The following is an 18,694-nucleotide window of genomic DNA, read 5'->3' as shown; positions in this document are numbered from 1 at the left end:
AAAGGGGTATCAGTCTCCCCTCCAATAATCCCCTTGGCCTCGGATAACCACCTGTGCAGCTCCCCATACTATTGAGTTTGGTAACCACGTGACATACGGCAGAACGCACGATACTGGGCCCTACCACCTTCCCTTTTCTGTTCCGGCAGTGATGACAGTCTATCCACCTAAGAGGAGCAGGACTGCTCAAAAACACCGGCAGCGGTGACTGGAGCCTAGATAGTGGCATCGGCGGTAGCAGGGAGGTGCATGGTAATGGTGACAGTGTGGAAGTGCTGTCACTCACTCAAGTCTCATTTATGAACAGGCGGTTATTAATTATGAAAACCCCACTACATAATTATATATTCACTATGCAATGTAACTGTAATATCAAAGGACAGATGCTGTTTGGCCACGGTGCTCAGCAGTAGTGCCGCAGGCTGTTATTACATTGCAAAGTCAATAAAATATCTCTGGGGTTTTATTCTTAATAAGAAAAAAACTTACTCCATATGCAATGTAATAAAAATACACTGCTCAATGGGTGTGGGGTTCGAAGGGGCCCAGAGAACAATTTCTGTTGCTGGCCCAGCACCCACAGGGCCTGATTCAGTAGCGATCACTAATCAGCGGTCGCTTGCTGCTTAGCGAGTAGCTTAACAACCCCCCCCTGCCATATCCCCTCAGTAACATGGGAGGGGATGTACACAAACACATGCCACTCGCATGTGGCTGAAGGGGAGATGGTCGCAGACCTTTGAATGATTTCTCTCCCCTTCTGAGATAACAGTCAGTCTATACTGACTTTTATTTCCGTCGGAATCCGCTGAAGAGGGGGCGGGCGCGAGACGTCAGCCGCTCGTCCCGAGCAGGAAACGCTACGCCTGCATTCTCATGGAAACTACCAGCAATATTATGGGGACACTCCTAAAATGCTGGGAGTTCCCCTGCAGCCGCCCCCTGACCACTCCCTGCCTAATTTGATTTAATCAGTAGTAGAGTTAAATGAATGCAATATTATGACACTTGTAAACTATGTTATATGTTTGTTTTTGTAAATTATGCAAAATTGTGCATTATGGACCTCATGCAGTGTGCGTGTATTTTCCTGAATGGTAATAGTTGGTAGGGGTTTTATGCATACTTGCCTACATTTGAAAACTAGTTTCAGGGAGATTATAATTGGTAGCAGAATTTTGCACAGCGCCCCATTGAGGGCGCTTGTCATGCTCCTCCCAAAGGGCGTGTCTAGTTCCATATACAGTATGTAGAGATTGTGGGAACAGATTGTGAACGTGGCACATAGAAGCGTGGCTGTGTACTGCTACATCTGAGAAGATTTTTTTTAAAGATTTATATACAAATGTAGATGAGCCCCAATTAGTAAGAGCTACTATACTTGCTAAAGTGCTGGGAAATGGTGCTGATGACTCAATGTACATGTATGTATCTATCTCTCAGTCATTTTTTCCCCCAAACTGTAAGTGTAATTTGGGCTAGGTGAAATGAGGGAGATTGCTGGACTAATCAGGGAGAGAGGGAGATTTCAGATATTTCAGGGAGTCTCCTGCAGAATGCAGGAGGGTAGGAAACTATGGTTTTATGTGCAGGTATCCTAGGATCTACATAGGATAGGTATAAAAACAAATACTTCTTTCATGGCATGTCCAAAACGTTCTTTTTCACTAATATACAACCAGAAAGGGAAAATGAATATCACTAAGGCCCTTATTCTGATCTGTGCGGCCGGAGCCGCATACGTTGCTCCGGCCGCACAAACCAATCCCCGCCTACAATACGGATCACCACGGCCGTCCGTACGCGGACGGCTGGCGATCCGCATGAAAATGGTGGGGCGTACGCCTCCACCATGGTGGGAGCTGCCCCCTGCATTCGATGGTCGGCGACCATCGAAGGCAGGGCCGCACGCTCCAGCAGCTCCCGCAAGCTTAGACCACACGGACAATCGTCCGTGTGAAAGCTTGTATGGGGGCGGAGAGCTGACATCCGGCGATGTCAGCTTTCCGCCCCCATCACTGGCGTCATAGCCTCATTACCATGCATACGCCCCGCGTTTGCATGGGAACGCCCATGAAACGCTGGGCGTATTCATAGGTAAATGAGGCTATTAAGCCCCTCACGCCCCTATACGCCCCCTTTGCGGCGTATAAAATTTTTGTGCGGCGATTTCCCCTGCACATGCGCAGAGTGACCTCTGCGCATGTGCAGAGCGAAAACATCGGCGGTACGGCCGCACGCGGGCCGTACCGCCCAGATCAGAATAAGGGCCTAAATGTTTGCAATTTTTTTTATCTTTTAGAACGCAGCTCAGTGAAATTACAGTGACAAAAAGAATAAAATACAGTAAATACAGTAGACTGTATGTAAAGTTCGCCAGTAGGAAATGTGATGATACCTTTTGAACACAAGAGGGTGCCAGAGTGCTGGCAGCTGAATGAATACAAACAAATACTGTGTTGCTGCTTGCTGGAGTTCCAATGAATTGCTTATTTATGTAAAACAACAATGAAAACAACTTCCCATGATACTGTAGGACCATATATTCTTTATAGCAGCCATGAGCATGTTTCATTTGATATTTTTGGTACTTGTTTCCTAGCACGGCCACAATCGGGAGTAATCGTGTACCTTAACTTAAGGTACACGATTACCCCCGATGGACCCGATTTCCTTTGAAATCAGGTCCATTTGGCCGGCTAGGATAAAATATCGGGGGCATCGCGTCGGTCGGGACCGTTAACAATGGTCCCGACGCGACCGACGCGATGCCCGCGATTTCCCCATAGGCTTCAATGTTAAAAAATATTTTAACATTGAAATCGTGTCGGGAAAGGTAAAATATCGGGGGCATCGCGTCGGTCGGGACCATTAACAATGGTCACGACGCGATGCCCCCGATTTTTCCATCGGGTTCAATGTTAAAATATTTTTTGACATTGAAATAGTGAAAAAATGTGAAAAATGTGAAATGGGCCAATATGACCCATTTCACATTATAGATGTCCCCGTCGTCACCCCACTATAGACGCCAGCCTGAAGCGTGGCAAGCGCAGCGGTGCGCGTCCTCCGACCTTTTCATTCCCCTACTATCCACGTCGGCGTGGAGTTGAGAATAGAATAGTGTGGCGAGCGCAGCGAGCCACCGAGCCCGAAGCCTGGCGAGGGGACGCGGATACCTTCACAGTTATACGCGTCCCCTCGCGGGCTTCACAGGTGTCCGTGGCGACGCGGACACCTGTGAAGTCCGCGAAGGGACGCGTTTACATTTCATTAAAAAAAAAAATCGGGTCCAAAATCGGTCGGTCGCGTCGATCGCATCGCATGCGACCAAATCGCATGCGATGCGATCGACCCGATTTTTCCGACACGACCACCCCGATGTAAATCGGTGTGGCCGTGCTAGGAAACAAGTACCGATATTTTTATGAAAAAAATATCAGAATAAAATGAATATAATAAAACAATGATTACGGATGATAGAGCACCACTGAGAAAGCAGTGTAACTATTGTGATATTTGTATTGCAATAAGGTACAGTGTGTGAGTGACTGGTTTGAGCTGCCCCATGGGCACTCTGCTGCATTTCTTCCAAAGGGAATGCCGCTGTCACTAAAATCATACTAAGAAGCATCATGATCCCTTCCATTCCTCAGCCTGGCTGCAAACCGCATTGAGGCTGATGGCACAAATACTTGGCGTGGGTTGGTTGATTGATTCATACACAGGGACAAAACATGGGTAGTGATATCACAATGCCTTCAATAGCATTTAAACATGCAGTGTTGGCAAAAGTTACTAAGCTGTGATCGGGTTTGTTTTGTGTTCTTATTTACTACGCTTCCGCGTTCTCGGGATTGGTATTTTATGATGGTGAAGTGATTCGGGTTTGACCGAACCGCTGCCGAACCTGAAGCCCGCACTGATACGTGAGATCTGTGCTATGCTTCTGGATGTAAAAGTACAAAAGAAACAGCTCGGGTCCCACCTCCTAAACAAAACCAGCCCTTGGCGTTGGTTCCAAAAATACAGTGGAAAAAGACGTAGGTTGGGATGTAATGAGAGACGGTTTTAGCAGACCTGAAAAAGTCACATGCCAGATGCAGAAAGCTTCAAAAAATGATAAAGTGGAGAGTGATAAACAACCAGCTTGTAACCGTAACGTTACAGTCTGTTTAAAAATGACAGTTATGAGCTGATTTGCTGGTTTATCACTCTTCACTTTATCACTTTTTGAAGCTCAGTGCATGTGGCCCCCAAAGTCGGATGCTAGAATGACCGACTTGTTTACGGAACTCAGCCAATGTCATTGTCAGGTTGCCTCTTTCACGGTCATTTGATTTTAGTAAATTTACCCTTGAGTTTCAGCTGTCTTACCTGCTTGCCTACTTCTGAAAGCATTTTCATTTTATCATTTTTTCCCAACTAGTGGTGACACTAGGGGGGTGCTTACTCCTCCTCAGTAACAGGAGCTGGGTGCTGCACTCTAACATTACGTGCAGCACCTGGATCTTGTCACATTGTAGGAGCCAGCACTTCAGCCACAGAAGACTCCAGTGCAGCCCACATGTCCTGGACCCCTAGATTGAAGTAAACCAGCTAGGCCATACCTCCACCAGTGTGGACACGCCAATTTTCACTGGTGAAATGAACCAGCCCTCTGCATCTGGTGTTAACTCGGGTAGGAATGCCACTATCCCAAGCTACATGACAGCGACATACCCTTTAATGTGGGTAAGGTGTAATCAGTAAATAGTACTATTTCCCCTGCGCCAGAGGGACCGCCGACACTGACTGTCCATCTGCCGCAAGGACCGGCCGCCGGGGGGAGATACAGCAGCGGCAGCGCCGGCAATCATAGTGTCAGGCTGACAGGTACCCCCTCTCCCCTCAGCAGCCGCAGGGACCCCCCTCCTCCTCACAGCACCCGGGGACAGCTTCCCCCCTCTCCCCTGCGCCAGAGGGGCCGCCGACAATGACTGTCCATCCGCCGCTAGGACCTGCCGCCGGGGGGAGATACAGCAGTGGCAGCGCCGGCAATCATAGTGTCAGGCTGACAGGTACCCTCTCCCCTCAGCAGCCGCAGGGCCCCCCCTCCTCCTCACAGCACCCGGGGACAGCTTCCCCCCTCTCCCCTGCGCCAGAGGGACCGCCGACACTGACTGTCCATCCGCCGCAAGGACCGACCGCCGGTGGGAGATACAGCAGTGGCAGCGCCGTGTCAGGCTGGCCGCTGACAGGTACACCATCTCCCCTCAGTAGCCGCAGGGACCCCCCTCCTCCCGCAGCACCTGGGGACAGCTTCCCCAGCGCTGCACGCTGTGGACCCGCTGCGGATGCCTGGACCCGCAGCGGGACCATTTACACCGCCATTTACACGGGTCCCATCCGGGTTCTACCCAGGTCAGGACCTAGGTAGAGGACCCGTGTAAATGGAAACGGATACCCCCCATTTACACCGCCGAGGATCCGGGTCTGACCCGCCGCTGACCCGGATTTTTCGGCGGTGTAAAAGGGGTATTAGGCTGCTAGACTATTTGGGGAGATGTAGAGATTGCTGCTTTTTCACGGAGTCTCCCTGATATTCAGGAAAAGTTGCCAACAAGAGGTTTGTACTGTGCTCCCCCTGTAAGGGGGAGGGGATGAAAACGATGGGGAAAGGAGTTGTACAGACTCCTTGGTTACATATATGATATGGTGGAAAAAGAGCACCCGTGGTGTGGTGAGGTACGGGGGTTGGACGCAGGGGGAGGGTGGATGGGTGTGGAAAGAACGGGGTTAACACAAGGCTGTACATCACATCATTAATCACAGTGCTTACACACGCAGTACAGACCACTACACAAACCCCCTCCCCTCCTTTCCCTACCCAACCCCCCCCCCCCCATCCCCCCCACTACGGGGGTATTCAATCCTCTGACAGGGGAAATAGCGGTGGGCACCTATTCAATGCTGTCTTTCCCGACAGCATTGAGAAGGCAGATATGACAGAGCGGGCCCGACTTTAAAACCTGTCAGCCCATTTTGCAGAGAACGGACGTGAATTGTTGCTATCACGGCCAGATCTGGACAACCCACGGCCGTTTACACGGACATGCCTCCTTTTCACTGAAAATCAGGCGGGACATTGAATCCCACCTGGTGATTTGCAGTCAAGCAAAACTAAAACTGGCCAGGGTCACGCCTGTCGGAATGTAACGACAGTCGTGACCCGGGATTGAATACCCCCCTAACGACACTCCGAATGTGCTTCCTCCATGTAGGAATAGTGGCTAAGTTTTTCCGAATAGAATGGGGTGGTAACACTGCCATAAAAAGAAAATTGTGGTGACAAAGCTACCATCCTACATCACTGTCATGGTTGATATTATGAAAATGTTCAGAATCTGCTAAACGAGTTCTAAAATGGCCGCTGGGATGGGATATGGCTGCATCCGCAATGGGTAAATGGATGATCCCCAGTGCAAAGACCCAGGACTTACTTGAGCAGTAGATGTTGGTCCGATATTTAGATGATGGAGGAGAGCGCAGGAGGAGACCAGCTGATGGATCTGCGGTTTACATTTAATCTTTAGCACAGCCCTTTTCCCATTCACACCTCACACACGCGGGGAATGCCTATATTGGCATGTGCATATGTTGGCACTTTGAGCATGGAATGGCAGTTGCAGCAGCATTCGTGTACATCCCTGAATCAGGCCCACTGTTTTGATTTGAAATCATTTAAAACTAACCGAACCAGTTGCTGAGAGATATTTGTCTCCCTTTGCAGCACTGCTGAGGGTGATAAATGTCTCCTTTTGCAGCAAGTGGCCAGTGGCGTAACTAAAGGGCCGCAGCCCCCGCGGTGGTGGGGAGGCGCCGGGGGTCTGCGGGCGCTGTTGTTTCTTCGCCAGCTCCCCACTGCTTGTGGGTGCAGCGGGGAGCTGGCAGGGGGGTCCGTGCGGTGCAGGGGTACCTGTGGTCAGGGACTCGGGAGAGCCTGGAGGTCCCTGCGGCGCTGATTATGAGTTGCCGGGGTCCCTGCAGCGAAGTGGAAATACTGCGCTACCGCCGTGCGGCGGCGCGGGAAGCGCTTCTAACTTTGAAAACACTGGCTGCGGCCGCACACTGATTGGCTGAGATTCAGCCAATCAGCATGCGCCCAGTGTTTTCAGAGTCAGAAGTGCTTCCCGCGCCGCCGCACGGCGGCAGCGCAGTATTTCCACTTCGCTGCAGGGACCCCGGCAACTCATAATCAGCGTCGCAGGGACCTCCAGGCTCTCCCGAGTCCCTGACCACAGGTACCCCCGCGCCGCCCGGACCCCCCTGCCAGCTCCCCGGGGGGGGGGGGGGGGCGCGACGATATTGTCCCGGCGGGGGGGAGCTAAATTTTCTGTTACGCCACTGCAAGTGCTACCTTCTTAGGAGCGCATAGTATTTCCTTATTTCTTTTTCCAAGGGGGAAGGCTGCGCCTTCTGGATCTCTAATGCCGGCAGGAGGCATATTTTCCCTTAAGATGCCTCCTGCGGCATTAGCATCTTGTCACATCACTGTGGTGTCTGTCTCCAAGTTTGGACGCAAAGCTGTACCTTTATAAAGAAAACAATTCTGTAATTTCTCTAATCCTATTTAAAGACTAGGTTGCCAAAGCTAAAGGTGCATATACACAGGTTCGATTTGGGCCGATTCATCGATTCCAACGGGTGAAATCGGCCCAAATCGGAGGTGTCTGACATCAGATCGGATCCGAAGAAAAAGATAAATCGGACCATCAGTGGCACATCACAAGTGCTTTTTAGCACCCGAGATGTATCAAACACAATTTCCCTTGAAAATGCAATAAATTCCATATAATTTTTTTGCACGTAAACAATGGCACACCAAGGGCCAAGTTGGATTGAGCCCTCCCGGGGGGAGTTCAAGGGTAAACAGACTTGAGCCTTAGACAAGTCGGACCTGTGTATGGCCACCTTAACATTACTGCCCACAAAGTTTAAAAAAATCCCCCAATGTGTAAACAAAACGGAATGTTTGAGAGGAGAAAAAAAGACACCAGGCCAGGATATGAAAGTCCATCTTTAATATAACAAAAGCTTTATTAGTTAACAAAAACATCTAATATTCTGCACCCCCCTTCCCTGTTACCCTTCCCACACAGAGCCTCCATTTACAAGATAGTGCTGAGATCTGACAGCATTCCATGAAACATGCAAATACAAGATTATTATACAATGGCCTGCCCCCAGAGGGCAGAGGAGAGGCCGGCAACAGAAGGGTTCTTTGTGTGTGCGCTTCTGTGGGTTCCCCAATATAACATGACTTTCCTGCTAATGATGTCTATGTGTAGGAAATAAACACCCTGTGGCACCCACAAACTCAAAATCTCAGTGAGGTGGTTGTGCAGTGACACCACAATTCACTTTTCTGTAAAGACAGGTGTGCACAGCTCACAGCAATATCTTACCGAGGATAATTGGATGAACTTGGGGCTAGGCAACGGCTGGCATTCTGGTGTGAACGGCAGAGGTTGTATTTCCTAATGCAGAGGTAAGCAGCCTGTGACTCCCCAGCGACTGCCAGCAACATGCTGGAACTTGTAGTTGAACTGCAGCTGTAGTGCCTGGGGCTGGCTAAGTCTGACAATAAATATCATTCAAACAGAACATAGTTCTGGACACAAAGGGTTCTGGCTCTCACACTCCTTGCACTGGTATTCTATAAAGAGCAGCTTAAAGAATTCAATATACACACTGCCCGTCCTTTGCTCTCACAGAGAAGTATGGGACACATGCTGAGGAAAGCATCTTCATCTATTTTTTTACAGCTGACATGAGGCGCTCTAACAGGACCCCATGCTATAGAAACTCATTAAAACATCATGCAAAGTTGTAGGGTAGCCGCAGCACAGCAACAACACAAACAGAAACTGAAACTAACAAGAACAGAATGATAACGTGTGGAAGAGAACTACAGCTTTATCAAAAATAAACTATTTGCTGCCAGATCAAATTTATCATACATCTTGTAATTCAATATGAGCCATTTTTATTTCGTGAACACCTTTCTACGAGCAACCTCATAAAAGTGATAGTAAAGAATACCCATTGCCTACAACAGCTGGAGGCTGTCAAAATGGGGATGAGTTCAATGCGAATAGATAAAGTATATACAAATAATTTCATTCCAAAAATTACCGTCTCCCCTGTGTGACACTTGGATGCCCAATATGAATGGCATAACTCCCAATTTCTGGCAGGACATTACTGATTTGTGGGCTCTGTACCACTCCCATGTCAGGACTGCATCGCTGTCCCAATCGCTGGTCAGTATGGAGGGTATTTCCTCCCACTGCAGCTCTGCAGTGCATCAGTGACAGGTGCTAGGATGGGGTTATAAGGAAGCCGAGGGCAGAACACCACCTCTGTGATGCCTCCACACCCATCTGTGAAATGTGGGCTGGATTTATAAGCAGATAGCTTGAAGGCTATAGGAATGTCAGCCAGGGACAGGAGTGAAGCATTATATGGATTGGGCCTAAAATGAAACTCATAGGAGGTATACCTTCCCCAGGGTTTTTAGTTGACTTTGTAAAAGCTGTGTTGTAGTGGGGACCAGAAAGCCATTACATAAGTGAGAATGTCCCTTCCTGCCTCTTCAGCAGTGGTGGATTTTCCACTAGGCATGTGAGGCACTTGCCTAGGGGTGACACTTGCTGGGGGGCGGATCAGCATGCTCATTTGCATAAGAGCCCTGATAGGTTGTTGGCCATATGAAGCCAGGTGATTCTTTTTTTTTCTACATTACCATTTATTGTTTCATTTTATAAATTATAATGTAGAAAATAGTAATGGTCAGTAAATTGTGGTGGTGGAGGGGAAAGCTGCTATTATGGTCAGGAACCCTAAACATGAAGTAGGCAGTGACATGAAAGGGGGTAACCAATAATGCTGTGCCTAGGGACAGTCTGGATCCTAAGCAAGCTCTGCTCTCCAGTGGTAAGGATATGCACATAAATGTGTGCAGGACTGTATAGGCGCAAATGTGTGTTTGCTTCATGAGCAAGCATAGAGCACTATGCAAACCAGCATGTGAAAGACATATACATATATTTATATGCAGGAAGAGCAAACACAATTAAGGATGTACTTGATTAACTCCAACATCTGTGACATAAATAATTGTAGGATTCCTGTGGACAGTATGCAATTGAATTCTCTGAAATGCGGGTTCATCTGTGGTGGAACTAAAGATCCCAGCATGCTCTGTAAGTTATAGCTGCCAGGGCATGCTGAGAACTGTATCCCACAACATCTACAGCTCCACAGTTTATCTGAGCCAGTTCTGGAAACCAGAAATAGTATGTATTATACCAGACAACATAGTATATAATATAACAGGACAGTGTAATTTGCTCAGTAGTCGCTTTGTGAACAGATCTTGCAACCTCTAACCTACCTCGTCGTGCCTGACCCTAACCTCTTCTCCCACAACCTATCCCTAACCCCCACCCCTCTCTTAGCCTAACCCTAGCCCTCTCCTAGTGTGTAACCCTAACCTACCCCTCTCATAGCCTAACCTTAACCCTCCCAAAGTGCCCTACCTTAAACCTCACCCTTTGCAGCCTAACCCTAACTCTCTCCCATCAGCCGTCCTGTCCATGCAGACTGTCTACAAGTGAATCTACACATGCTGACATATTGAATGTCAACATTTCAACAATGGTGGCGGTCCAACTACTGAGGTACGAGCAACTCTGAATATAGGGGAGGGGCTACATGTATTTCTAAACACGTATTGCGGCTTTATCTGTGGGACACATGTACAACCCTTGATTTATTATGATATGCCACCCTCTGATCCACCACCAGTGGTTCACACAAATTCAATGGGCAGTATTCAATAAGAAAAAGTCTCCGTGTTTTATGGAGAATTTGTGCTTTTTTCGCATTGGACGGAGAATTTTGGTCTCAAAAAGTGAACCACCCTATTCAATGTGATATTTTCGCCGTCTTTCTAAGTGATTTTCGCCGTGTCTCTCTATGTAGCAATTCTCCATCTTTTCCTGGAGAAGTGGAATGTGAACTCTTAAAATAAAAGTTATTTTTTTAAATTTTGGTGTAAAAAAAATCAGGAATTTTATTCTGTGAAGGGGCATGCTATTTTTATTCATGTGCTTATAGCACATGAATATATATTTAATTTAAAATTATTATTATTTTTTTACACATAACAGCCAACAGGGGGCCAGAGCCGAGAGCCGCTCATTAGATATTCATATATTCACTGCACCCGATCATTACATATGCCGGGAGCAGTGAATATACCCGGTCCCCTGCTGGCTCTGGGGGGGGGCACCCTGTGCTGCCTGCGTCCCCGAGAGCCCTCTTCCCCTCCACATACGTTCTGGGGCAGGCAGGGAGACTTCAATCTCCCTGCCTGCCACCGTCCCACGGCTCCCTGCAGCGGACGCTCGTCCGCTGCAGGCATTAAGATTCGCCGTGAGGGGCAACGGGCCCCTGCGACATTGAATAGTGTATAAAGACCCATGATGGAGAATCTCCAAACATGGAGAATCTCCGTAAAAACACGGCGAGTGCATGGCAAGAGAAAAAAAAACTCTCGTCATGCAAGGAGAAAAATCTCATTGAATACTGCCCAATGCCACAACTACTGCACCTTAACTTATAGAAGAGTCTGAGTACAGGCAGAAAACCCTCCAATTAGGAAACACAAATGTTTACATGTGTTAACAAAGGGAATTATAAAGGGACCATTGGAATATTTAATAATGTAGAGTTTATTCCCAAAAGTATGCTCAAGTCACCTCTTTTAACAGCTGCTTACCTTTTGTATGATTTGACATAGCCTAGCTTCCTTTCATTGCTACAAATCCTCACTGTAATGTGAATTGCATAAATCCCATTATTTGGTAAAATTCTGTATGAAATATGGCTTATGGGGTAAAATGGAACACTTGTTACATAGGATAAAATCTTCAGATTGGATATATATATGACATTATTGCACCCATAGTATATCTAGACTATGGCTTACGTTGCTGAAGGGGTAGAATCCCTTTGGAATTTGAGTTTATTTTCCTTGCACTGGCGAGATGTACAAGGAACCGTGGTAATAATCTATCTCCTATACATGACTTACGTTACAAAAATAAAACAATCCTGATTGGCTGCTGACATACACAGTATGTATTGAGCCAATGGGGAGCAAACTTCAAGGTGGCTGGAAAAAAGTGATTGTTCAGTTTTCTGAAAGCAAAGAGTAGACTGAGGATCACCAACATTTCCCCTACCACACTGACTCAGGTGCGTGGATGGCTATGTACTACCATTCTTTGGCTGACATGACTTCATAATTGTCTCTGTGTGCAAGATATACTGTGTGTGAATGTGTGCCCACCTCTATTATAAGCAGAGTATTCCTAACAACCCTGAATGCATTAAATATATGTGAGATATTGCTGCACAGCTGGGACCCGCACATACTAGTCCCTTATACTTTATTTCTTTGGGATGTTTGATCATATGATTTTCTGTTTTTTTTTATGAATTTTTTTTTTATATACAGATACAACTGGCTAGAAGAAGAAGGAAGTGGCCATTTAAATTAAGAACATGATTGATCATATATATAACAATATTCATATACAATTTTTGGTCATAACACAGGTTGTGTGCAAACATTTAATTTCAAAATCACCTTCAAATGGTTCAGCAAGATGACAGGGACAATGTACTGTAATAGCTATCGCATAAGCTTAAATGTAGTGTTACGCATTGATAAGTGTCAAGCATAGGTGCAAATATCCAAGAGTCTGTAGATCTGACTGGCAGTGCATGCTGGGTATATGGCTCTGGGCATATCGCCCAGCTCTGTGGCTGCTCATGACTTCCCAATAATTGTGCTCTCAGAGTCATTGAATATATTTCTAATGCCATTTTGTAAGTCATGTGGATGGGTGGGTGGGTGGGAGTGTGGGGGAGGGTGCGGTGAGCAACTTAAAAAAATCAGTTCCTATGGTCTTGGTTCATTTAAACTCACAAAGGACCAAGGAAGTTGCCGGTTGCATAAACATCAAACAAGAGTGCATTAAATGGGCCTTATCCAGAGGTGGATGCTGCAATAATATGCAAATGCTAGTATTAGCCGTTCCTCTGGGGTACAAGTGTGCGCCTGATTGTGCAAGGACTGAGACGCCCATTTTGAGCATCTCTGCACTCTGTAATACAGTCGGTGTTTCTTTAGACGCACACTTGGCCCTATGGACGAGTAAGTCTGAGCGCTTGCATTGTCACTCCGGCTAGATCCCCATCACTTGCCCGTGAGGCAGCTAATTTATCCGCCTTTCAGTGACTGTCCATCACTTTTCTACCACATATCTGATACTGTCTGCAATGATCACAGCAGCATGTTTGTGCGTATATTCTGTGTAACATATGCGCCACAGGAGATTTGCAACTAATTGAGCAGTTGCAAAAAAATGCTCAATTATGCAAATATTGGCATAGTGTGTGACCCTGGCCCAAAGTGTGTGTGCCGGCACATTAAGTGTTAAATCGGTGAACGTTATGCAGAGCTGATCAGGTACATTGTCTCTATATTGATGCTGAACTGCAAGCTTTATGGAGAGTTAGAACAGGTAGGTAGAGTCACTGATCTGACAAAGTTGTCTATGGAGGTTACTGACAAATTTTCCTGGCATAGAGAGCACAATACACACCTGCGTAGTGTCAGAGTGAAGGGTACAACTTACACTCAGGTAATGCACAGTGCGCCCTCAGCTTGTGATAGTCACATTTTTAGCACTCTGAGCAGTTTTTATGATTGTCAAGTAAGTCGTAGAGTTGGAACTTGCTCCCTGCTGAATTCGGAAATGGGTGAAATGGTAACATCCCTTAGGCATGGAAAAATACATTTGTTACATTTGTTTTAACCCATTGCCACCAAGTGGCATACACCAGTCATCTGGTTCCTCCAGTCACTCTCTCAAGTCAAGTCTAGAATGAGTCTTCATAAGTTTGAGCACAAAGTGAACAAAGAATGAAAGGTCACCCAAGCAGTTCTGGGAGTTGGTTGGACATATATAAGAAAGCCATCCTATTATTGTTATTCCTCAGAGAGCAGACATCAAACTGCAGACTGTGTTGAGTATGGAAAAGGCAAAAAGGTGAGTTCTCTTCTCACTGGTTTACCCTGTTCCAAGCACAGGAGCAGAAGTTTCCTCTCCACTGGTGTTCAGTTACAGCTGCATCCAGAAAAACCCGGGGAATGCTTACACAAGACACCCCTGTATGCTGGGACAAAGTTCACAGTTCATCCTCGTCCAACTTGGCCAGCCGAGGAGCAGGTATACTCACTTCATCCGAGGGAGAAGTATATCCCGGGAGCTCCCTTGACAAGGTGCTTAGTTTCTGGGGGAGAGAGAAATAATATATCAATAAAACACACTCTAATAATTACTGCCCATTATAGCAAAATGGTAGATGGAAATGTATTCAAATGCTGCATTTCTGGAATAATAGAGCAATCTACAATGATGTGTCGTAGGGGTGTCATTAGGGGGTGCGGGCTGCATCTGGGTGTGACCCCAAAGTGCTGACTTCTCCTCAGTGAATGGAGCTTGTTGCTGCACTTTAACATTCCATGCAGCACCCGCTGCTGTCACAGTGTAGGAGAGGGCTCCGGGGACAGTCCACATATCTAGGACCTCATGTCCCTTTTCTCAGCCCCTCCTGAAGAGGGCGTCACCTGAGGTACAGATGCCAATAGTGTGTTATTTAGCACATTTGTTATGAGCACACAACACACTGAGCCATAGAAAGTATATGTGCACATTGCTTTTTCACTTGTTTTCCTCCCCTCTGCAAACCTATATGGACTTTTATGGTGTGCTGGGCTCTCATAGGAGTGGAAAGTGGGGGTAAATTTACTAAAGGCTCATTTATTTAAATGTAACAATCACATAATATATTCAATTCCATTTAAGACAACAAATAAAGTATGACAGTAAACTTAGCTATAATAACATATTGCAGGTTCATTAATACAGGAAGAGCCGGACAAAATCAGACAACATCAATGCAATACTAAAAAGGGGGATCATTACTTAATTAAATGAAAAATGTTCAGGGGGGGGGACGGGACGACGACAGGGTTTGCACATATGGCAACCGTGTGTCAAAAAACGTTGCCGTCACTTTTTTCTTTTAAAGTATTGTGTCTGTCCAGTCCACCATGAACGTATGGGATATTTTATGGAAGGCTGGGGACATGGGGGATAGATCGTGGAGATCCATTGGGACCATTATCTGCAGAACGAGCCCCACAGCTCGTTCTGCCGTGATCCCTCTTCAATGCTATCGCTAACGACAGCATTGAATAAGGTTCCGCCACTATTTCCCCCGTCGGGAATAGCGGCGACACATTGCATACCCCCCAAATTGTTTTGCACTGCACATTCAGTGCACTTTTGAAATCAACTCCATAATACATCTATTTCATGCATGTCCAAACTATGGCCCTCCAGCTGTTGTGAAACTACAAGTCCCAGCATGCCATGCCACTGTTTTGCAACGCTAAAGCTATTGCAAGGCATACTGGGACATGTAGTTTCACAACAGCTGGAGGGCCATAGTTTGGACCTGCCTGATTTATTTGGCTGCTTTTTACCCGGCTGGTAGGGTCGCTCTGTGAGTTTCCATTGGAGACAGAAGATGCGGAGGACTCTGGATGATGATTTAAATCAAGGTTGATGTGCGCTGGGGTAAGGACTGCTGGGGGAAGGACATCTGAGTGGGAACTCTTTCGAGGGGGGTGAACCTGTAAGATATAAGAAAAATTACAGGATCAGTAATATCTTTTATATAGAACTAAATGCAGAACACATAACGTAGGGACTTATGCTGTTCATAAAGTTGCAAAAGAGTTACACAGCATATGCGTCACATGGTGTGTGTGTGCGTGTGTGTGCACATATACACAGTCGCAGTTGACTGCGGTGCAATGAAATTGTAATGTGTGATCCAGCGTAGTGACAGTTCACACATTCAGGGATGACCCGTCTTGTGGGCCTGTAATGGGAGTGTTGCGGAAGTGGTTGTGGTTTCCGATGAAGTTTTCTACAATCAATGCCACACTCTGATGGAGAGTCTGCATCTAACATGGGGCTTGGACATACCAAGCGGCATATGAGCATCTGACACTGACAGTGGGCGTCTCAGCACTTGCACATACTGATGCTTGTCTGTGCACAAGGGAAGGGCTTGTAGTGGAATTTGTATAAAGCCACAGATGCAATACCGGCAAATGCCGCACACATGGACACTGCACAATCATACCATTAATCTTCAGGATACTGAGGAAGACTGTGTTTACCTTGTTTCCAAACCGACCTTCTCGAGGGTTGCTGGGCAAATAAAGGGATGGCAGGGAGGAATTGTAGGACTTGAGGTTGGGGACTCTATTTCTATCCATGGAGGCAGAAGAATGAGGCCGGAGACCCCCGCGGGCCGTCTCTATCATGCTGCTGTTACTGGATCGGCCAAGACTATTGGACTTGCTTTCTCTTCGTTGGTACTCAATAGGTGACTGAAGTGCTGGAAATGGAGACAACAGGGGACATTTAGAGATAAACACGACACTGTGCTTTATTATACAAACTACACGGTTATCACTGCTTATTGGTAATTACTGTACTTTTAGATTATATTTCTGTCAGACTGTATGTATATCAGAGTTTACTGAAATGTCAGCAAACTCAGACACAGTAATGTAATCTGTAACGCCTCCACGCTGCAATCCTCATACAGCTAAATACACGGTGCAGGTCTGGAAGGTTAAATCACTACAATGCAGTTCATGTGCTGCAAATCTGACATACAGAACATACACACAAATGCAAATCTTAATTAATTACAGAACTATGGACCTTATTCTGATTGACTTGCAAGGCTGTGAATTTCGCAGCCTTGTGAGTCCATCAGACGCCACCCCATTAGCAGACGGGGAGAATCTAAACTGCGGGCGCCCTGTGCACATGTCCGTCACTGCCTCATTAGCCTGAGAACGCCCAGCATTCTCATGGGAATGCCCATGAAACGCTGGGCGTTCCCATACGCTAATGGGGCTGTCCGGTGCACCCCGCCCTTCTCCGCCCCCACCCGCTGTGTAGGGTGCGTGCACCAAGCGAACCGAAAGTGTGGTGTGGGTGCACGCACATGCACAGAAATGCAAACGCACGGAGAACCTAATGAATCTGAATAAGATCCTATAATTGGAACTATTATTGCATATTTACATTAGACAAGACTGACCTGACTAATAAAACCTCATCGGTAGCATCAGCCACTGGAAGCCAAAACTATAATTCCTGCACAACAAAACTGCATCATACATGAAGTCACATATTTATATTCACAGGAGAGCGGGAGGGGTGCAGACTGATTTGATGGGTGAATCCCTTCATAGGCGTAGAAGAACACCAGCACAGGATGACGTTGTTATGTCACTGCATCTGGTACTAGTGCTAACACCAAGCACTTATTAGTAGAGGAACAGGACTCTGAAGATAATGAGGCCCGATTTACATATGCCAGTAGGCAAGTAGTTAACCCTCTGAGTGCCAACATTGCTGTGAGCGATCCTCAAAATATAAATTCAGCCAAGTCAATTATTTGAAGTTTAGTTGGTACTTGTTTCCTAGAACGGCGCCCACGATTTTGATTTTAGGCATCGCAAGGAAAAAAATCGCGTCGGTCGCATCGCATGCGGCCAAAAAAATCGCATGCGATGCGACCGACGCGATTACCGCGATTTTACATAGGGAACAATGTTAAATGGCCCACAGACCCCAAATAGCCACCCTGAAGTGTGAAATGGCCCCCGCAATTGTTAACGACACCCCACGATCAACGTCAACCCGAAGCATGGCGAGCGCAGCGAGCCCGCGAGGGGCGGCGGTACGTGTCCTCCGACCTTTTCATACTCCCACTATCCACGTCGGCGTGGAGTTGAGAATAGAAAGTGTGGCGAGCGCAGCGAGCCACCGAGCCCGAAGCGTGGCGAGCGGACAAGGATTACTTAACATGTATTCCGCATCCCCTCACGGGGCTCACTGCGCTCGCCACGCTTCGAGCTCGTATTCCGTGTCCCCTCGCGGGGCTCGCTGCGCTCGCCACGCTTCGGGCTCGGTGGCTCGCTGCGCTCGCCACACTTTCTATTCTCAACTCCACGCCGACGTGGATAGTGGGAGTATGAAAAGGTCGGAGGACGCGTACCGCCGCCCCTCGCGGGCTCGCTACGCTCGCCACGCTTCGGGTTGACGTTGATCGTGGGGTGGCGTTAACAATTGGGGGGGCCATTTCACACTTCAGGGTGGCTATTTGGGGTCTGTTGGGCCATTTAACATTGTTCCCTATGTAAAATCGTATCAATTGGGCCATTTAACATTGTTCCCTATGTAAAATCGGAAATCGCGTCGGTCGCATCGCATGTGATTTTTTTGGCCGCATGCGATGTGACCGACGCGATTTACATTTTACCATGCATTTCTATGTAAAATCTCGGACATCGCATTGGTCGCATCGCATGCCATTATAATGGCATGCGATGTACATGCGATGCCCGCAATGGGCGCCGTTCTAGGAAACAAGTACCGTTTAGTTAAATATTGCACCCAAAATAGTTTGAATACCG

At 47.1% G+C, this 18,694-nt stretch overlaps 1 protein-coding gene across 3 annotated transcripts in view; it reads right to left on the bottom strand.

Annotated features, from left to right (window-relative positions):
• Positions 1–8,041: 8,041 nt before the first annotated feature.
• ARHGEF25 (Rho guanine nucleotide exchange factor 25) overlaps positions 8,042–18,694 on the bottom strand; it is a 285,560-nt gene continuing 274,907 nt past the window's right edge. For all 3 annotated transcript variants that reach the window (XM_083169398.1, XM_083169399.1, XM_083169400.1), the window contains 3 exons: positions 16,376–16,596; positions 15,671–15,820; positions 8,042–14,412 (listed from right to left, as the gene is read on the bottom strand). In XM_083169398.1, the coding sequence (XP_083025524.1) occupies positions 14,308–14,412; positions 15,671–15,820; positions 16,376–16,596 (476 nt within the window). In that variant the 3' untranslated portion in view covers positions 8,042–14,307. The remainder of the gene's footprint in view (positions 14,413–15,670; positions 15,821–16,375; positions 16,597–18,694) is intronic.

Source organism: Crinia signifera, chromosome 2, assembly GCF_055691185.1.
Source record: "Crinia signifera chromosome 2, ASM5569118v1, whole genome shotgun sequence".
Lineage (NCBI taxonomy): Eukaryota > Metazoa > Chordata > Amphibia > Anura > Myobatrachidae > Crinia > Crinia signifera.
The sequence above is the reverse complement of the archived record's forward strand: the minus strand, read 5'-3'. Positions and strand labels throughout refer to the sequence as shown.